This window comes from Bos mutus, chromosome X (genome assembly GCF_027580195.1).
Source record: "Bos mutus isolate GX-2022 chromosome X, NWIPB_WYAK_1.1, whole genome shotgun sequence".
In the NCBI taxonomy this organism is placed as follows: domain Eukaryota; kingdom Metazoa; phylum Chordata; class Mammalia; order Artiodactyla; family Bovidae; genus Bos; species Bos mutus.
Genome location: NC_091646.1, coordinates 70,079,642 through 70,085,715, shown reverse-complemented (window position 1 = coordinate 70,085,715; position 6,074 = coordinate 70,079,642). Strand labels below are relative to the sequence as shown.

General features: G+C 52.8%; 1 protein-coding gene across 2 annotated transcripts; it reads right to left on the bottom strand.

The window, feature by feature from the left end:
• Positions 1 to 1,990: 1,990 nt before the first annotated feature.
• On the bottom strand, positions 1,991 to 4,939 carry CXCR3 (C-X-C motif chemokine receptor 3). 2 transcript variants are annotated; one of them, XM_005900809.3, is made up of 2 exons: positions 4,665 to 4,939; positions 1,991 to 3,480 (listed from the first exon to the last, which is right to left on the bottom strand). In XM_005900809.3, the coding sequence occupies exons 1-2, from the start codon at positions 4,674 to 4,676 to the stop codon at positions 2,392 to 2,394; spliced, it is 1,101 nt and encodes a 366-aa protein (XP_005900871.1). In that variant the 5' UTR covers positions 4,677 to 4,939; the 3' UTR covers positions 1,991 to 2,391. The 2 variants fall into 2 exon arrangements, with proteins under 2 accessions (XP_005900871.1, XP_070221616.1); XM_070365515.1 differs by lacking the exon at positions 4,665 to 4,939 and adding an exon at positions 4,292 to 4,413.
• Between the last annotated feature and the right edge of the window lie 1,135 nt (positions 4,940 to 6,074).

The following is a 6,074-nucleotide window of genomic DNA, read 5'->3' as shown; positions in this document are numbered from 1 at the left end:
GAACAGCCTCCACTTCGGGTTTCTCTTGGATTTTTGTGACTGCCCCTAGGCACTTAAACAACCTCCCCACTTTGGGGAGGTGTCTGGAATATAGACTGAAGTCAATGTTGTACTTTTTTGTTATTTCTGCCAAAACATTACCAGGAGGTTAGTGACTTAACACAAATGTATTATCTTCCATCTCAAGTCAGAAGCCTGGTGTAGACCTCAGACCTCAAGGTGTGGGCAGGGCTGCATTCCTCTCTAGAGGCCCTGGGGGAATCAGTTTCCTTGTCTTCCCTGCGTCCAGGGGCTACTTGCATTCCTTGGTTTATGGCCCTCTTCCTCTGTCTTGAAAGCCAGCAACATCTCTTTCTCTGATTCTCTCTCCTGCCTCCCTCTTTCCCTTTTAAGGACCCTTGTGATAATATTGGGCTCACCCAGATAATCCAGGAAAATCTCGATTTCCTTTTGCCAAATAAGGTAACATACTAACACATTCACAAGTTCTAGGGATTAGAGTGTGGACATTTGGGAACTTCTTATTCGGCCTAGCCCAAACATCTGTCCTAGTCTAGCATCACTGATACTTTTTATAGGCAGGATGTGTTATTCTGTCATCTTTCCATCTTTCCTTCGTTTTACAGATGCTGAGGGTGTTCTTTCAGTGGCCACAAACTGAAGTCTTAAGCCCAAGTCTAGATGGGATTGGGTATATGCACAGGGTAGTGCGAGTTTCCCTAGCTAAATCCTTGGGTCCTTCTCCAGTCCCACCTCCAGCTATATCGGCAGTCTCAGCAAAGGCCCAGCTGGCATGTGAAACTAGATCATGGCACACTGGTGACTTCATCAGGGAGAACTAACAGTACAGTGGTTCTACCCCTGCCAAAGAAGGGTCCAACCCTTTGCTTAACTCAGTAGCCCTGTCATCTGCCTTCCTGGGGAGCCCTGATAGTTTCCTCCACTCCCACCCCAGCTATAGCTACAGGAAGGTGCTCCATGCAGCCCACACATGTGTTGTTAAGTCATTGCCCTTTTTTTTCCCCCCAATCCCCCTGCTGTTTTTCTTAGTAAAAGCCTGTGTCATCTCTAACATGAATAGCCACTACAGCCTTGTAACCTGTGATGCCATCACCTGGGTCCCAAACTAACTTTCAGTCTTTTCAATCCTTTCTCTATCTGAACCCTTAATTCTAGCCAGTTTGGACCACTTACCATTCCTCCAATAAGCAGCACTGTTTTTAGCCTTCCCACCTTTGGTATACTACCCTCCCATCTGCCTGGAAATACCATCTTTCCTTCTCTTTGCCCTGGAAATACTACTTGCCCTTTAAGTTCTGCTCATTTCTCTGTCTCCAAGAAGTCTTCCCAAAGGGCTCCAGCTACAGTACTCTGAACATGTGCCACACATTAGCTTCGTGGCATAGACTGCTTGGTAGTCACCTACACATCTTCCTTGTCAGTCTAAGCTTCTGGAGTGTGGGGACTCTTACTTATGTCTGAAAGCCCCTTCCCCAAATTATGCTTGCTACTGCTCCTAAGTCGCTTCAGTCGTGTCCGACTGTGCGACCCCATAGACGGCAACCTGCCAGGCTCCCCCATCCCTGGGATTCTCCAGGCAAGAACACTGGAGTGGGTTGCCATTTCCTTCTCCAGTGCATGAAAGTGAAAAGTGAAAGTGAAGTCGCTCAGTCGTGTCCGACCCTCTGCGACCCCATGGACTGCAGCCTTCCAGGCTCCTCCGTCCACGGGATTTTCCAGGCAAGAGTACTGGAGTGGGGTGCCATTGCCTTCTCCAAAATTATGCCTAGATGGTGTCTAGCCAGCTGGTCAACTAACTGCTTACCCTGCACCCACTCACCCTGTGAGTGAGTGGTATACCCAGGAGGTCAGAGGAGGGGAGACAGGCAGCACTGGTTGGCACAAACCCAGGGCCAGACAAGGAGAAGCAGGAAGAGCATCCCCAGAGGTTGGGCAGGGCTGGCTGTAATGATGCACTAACACGGTGTGGTCCTGTTTAGCTTGTTTATTGAAAAGTTTGAAGCAGTCTTACATGTAAAAGTCAAAGTAAGCAAATACAGAAGTCTCAGAAACCACTGCCAGTCACTGCAGAGCGTTAGGCTGTTTGCCTCATGCTCCCTGCATATGGGGAAGGCTGAGGCCTAGTTGACAGAGTTGGGAGGGTGGTGGGGTTCTGTGCAGCCAAGGTAAGAAGGGCCTGAAGGCAGCCACCCCTCAAGCAGTGGGATGGGGCTGGGCAGCTAAGGAGCAGTGATGGCAGAACCCTCAGAGCCAGGAGGGCAGCTCCTTGGGAGACTAGGGCCACAGGGGACTCCCAGGAGTGTGTGTTGGGGAAGTGAGTGAGGGAACAGCCTGGAATGTGGCAGGTGGAGAGGGATCCCTATCCCAGCCTCACAGGCCTGAGTAGGAGGCCTCTGTGGTCTCAGACCAGGATGATTCCCGGCGGGAAGCTGACGGCTGCCGCTGGTGGCACCTCTGGTCAGGGCAGCCCAGACGCACGAGTAGCACCCACATCCGCTCTCGGAACTTGACACCCACAAAGGCATAGAGCAGTGGGTTGAGGCAGCAGTGCATGTAGCCCATGCCCGACGTGACCGACTTGGCTATGTCCACACTGCTTTCTCTGCCGCAGTTACGGGCTAAGGCCCCCAGGTCCATGAGGGTGTCCACCAGCACCACCAGGTGGTAGGGGGTCCAGCAGAGGGCAAAGGCCACCACCACCACCACCACCAGCCGCATGGCTCTGAGCCGCCGCTGGCCCCTGGAGACCAGCAGCACAGCCAGGATGCGGGCATAGCAATAGGCCATGACCAGCAGGGGCAGCAGGAAGCCTGCCACCAGCTGCAGGATGCGCAGAGCCGTGTGGCCCTCCTGTGGGAAGTTATACTGGCAGTGGGTGGCATTGAGGCGGTTGTCATGGTGGGAGGACAGGAAGATGAAGTCTGGGAGTGCAAAGAGCAGACAGAGCCCCCAGACTGCCACACAGGTGAGGGCCACGCGAGTCGGGGGGCCCCGGCGGTAGAGCTGGGTGGCGTGCACAATGCTCAGGTACCGATCGAAGCTGATACAGGCCAGCAGGAGGGCCCCTGCGTAGAAGTTGATGTTGAAGAGTGCACCCGCCACTTTGCAGAGGCCAGAGCCAAAGACCCACTGGATGGCTGCATCCACTGCCCAGAGAGGGAGTGTCAGCACCAGCAGTGCATCGGCCACAGCCAAGTGCAGCAGAAAGGTGTCGGTGCTGCTCAGGGCTGCCCTCTGGCTCAGCAGCACGACTGCCACGATGCCATTACCCAGAAGCCCCAGCACAAAGAGGAGGCTGTAGAGGACGGGCAGGAAGGTGCGGTCGAAGTTGAGGCTGAAGTCCTGTGGGCAGGGTGGGGAAGTACAGCAGAAGTAGGTCTCATTTTCTCCGTAGTCATAGGAAGAGTTTTCCAGGAGGTAGGCAAAATCGGAGGCTTGGAACTCTTGGCGTTCACTCATCTGTGGAGGGAGGGCATAGAGCGTGTGAAGGCCTTGGAAGTTACTCTTTTGAGTAGGAATTTGGGATGAACAGATACAGGCTACTGTATATAAAACATATATAACAAGGGCCTACCACAGCACAGGGAACTAAGTAGCTTGTAGCTTATCTATAATGGAAAAGAATCTGAAAAAGAATACATATTTATGTCTGCATAGCTGAATCACTTTGCTGTATACCTGAAACCTTGTAAATCAACTATACTTCACTTAAACAAGTCACTCCTTGAAGATTTAGTCTGAGGAACCTTTTGTAAAGCAGCTGGGCTTCAGGCTGCCACTGTCCTGCGTTTCCTTCCAAACCCGCCCCCCTGAGCTCCATCTGCCCGGCCTGGGTGCTGGGCTGATAACTTCCCTTCTCAAAGCCTGCTTCTCTCTCTCCCTTCTGGGTCATCCCATTGGCACGGGATTGTGAACCAGAGGGAGAGCTTCCCTTCTGTCCCGAGCCCTCCCTGCCCCTTCTCTCCTCACCCTTTCTTTATGGCTTATGGTCCTCAGTTCCTGGCCACGCCTAGTTCCACCACCTTCCTCCCCAGGCACCTCCCCACAGTCCCCTCTCCCAGTCACTGGCCCTCCTGTTCCCTCCTCAGCCCTTGCCTGGGGACCCCAACTTCCTGTCCCCCATGGGGCCCCTCTACAAATCACTGCTGCCCCCCAACACAAGTTTCTGCCCCTGTCTTTCCCCTCCCCTACACTGAGGCTTGCCACCCACCAAGTTGGGTGGCCCCCCCACCAAGCTCCAGTAGAAATATTTCTTCTTCCCTTCTCCCACCTCCCCGCAAACCATCCCAGAGCTGTGGGTCTCCCAGGTGCCAATTCAGTCCAGCACGGAAGATCTAAGTTCCAAGTCAGAGCTGAAGGGAGCCTTGGGGGCCGTGAGGGGTGAGCCTCAACCTCATGCATTTTGCAGATGAGGCACCAAAGCCAGAAAGGGGAGGGACTTGCCTGTGGTCATTCGCAAGTCAGTGGCCAAGGTGGTTTCCGAATACCCCGTCCTGTGCTGCTTCTATACAGTCCCTGCATTCTGTACCTGTTCACCCAACCCTCTGGTGGCCCTGACTTCTGGGCCAGTCCTGACGGTCCCCTCATGTCCTAGACTCTCCACTCATAGCTATGGTCTGGCCTGGTTGGGCAGCGGCACTTACCTCAGGGACCATAGCTGGGCTGGTACGCTGGCTGCTGGGCCGCGTGCTGCCTGCCCCTCTGCTTTGGTGCTTGTGGTCGGGAACCTGCACTATACAGAGGAAGTGAGGGTTTCACGCGGTTCTCAGCAGCAGCCTCTTCCATGGGGTTATCTACACCAGACCTCCTTAGACCTAAGGCCATGGGGTCCCTACTCCACCACGCCCCTGGCCCAAGGTAGCCACGCTGGGAGTTGGCCACAAGCCTGGGACCAGAAAGGCTGGGGCAGCGGGGCATGGGCAGGTGCTTTGAGGAGAGAGATCTGAGGGAGAAGCAGGTAGCTGACAGGGGCAGGGCAGCCCTGCTGCCAGGGGTAAGATCCGCTGCTCATCAGTCCTGGGCTGGAGTTCATCTCACATGACTGTAGACCGGCTTGCTAAATGTATTAACTGTATAAAGGAGCTTAACCTTCTTAAAAACTGAAGATATTTGAGAGCAGTCCAACACACAAATTCTAGTCCTTCGCCATTGCCCCTCCCCGCTAATCAACAGGAGCAAGGAACGGGAACTGCTAGTAATGAACTGGCTGTGTGCTGGGTGTTGCTTCAGGCACTTTCTCTGACACTGCCTCATTTCAGCCACACAAACCCCTTGCATAGGCAGTATCCCCATGGCTAACCCAGAAAGGGGAGAGGCCTTTGTCAGACACAGCAAGTAAGGTTAGGTGCTAGGATTGAACTCACAGTTGTCAGACTCTCCTTTTACTCTGCCTTTACTCTGCCTCACACTGCCTTCAGCTGTTTTTTGATGGATAAACAGTGACGTATTCATGCAGGTAAAAACAAATGAACTAAAAGCTAGATATTTTAACATGGAGGCATCTAGAAAAGCCAATGACCAACAGTGGAAGAAGCAAGTGATAGAATTCTGTGTATCGTTTGATACCACTTATGTAAATTTGAAAAACCACACGCACAAAACAATACCATCTTGTTTTGGATACAGCTGTTTGTTTTAGAAGGTTAAAGTAGGGAATGAACACACCACAAATCCATGAGAGCAGTTGCTTCTAGAGGAGGAGAAGGGTTGGGGAAGAGTACATGGGGATCTCTTTTTTTAAGGAAAAGCTGTAAAAGCATTTGTGGAGCAAACAAGTCTCTTGATAGCTGCGCACTGCAAAAGTTCCGCCCCCACCTAGCCTGGTGCCCCCTCTGCCCTCTTCTCCCCTCCCTGCTCTCATTAACAGAGGGGAAAGGTGGCCCTTTGCCTCACCAAGCAGTTTCCCTTTCTCCTCGTAGACGAAAAGCAGAGAGAGAGAGGGAGAAGAGAGAGATTGAGACAGAGACCACGGCTTTGGGGTCCAGTTTTCAGTCAGAATGTGTCACCTGAGCCTCCAGGCTCAGGCCTGGAATTCAGCTCAAACTTTCTGACAA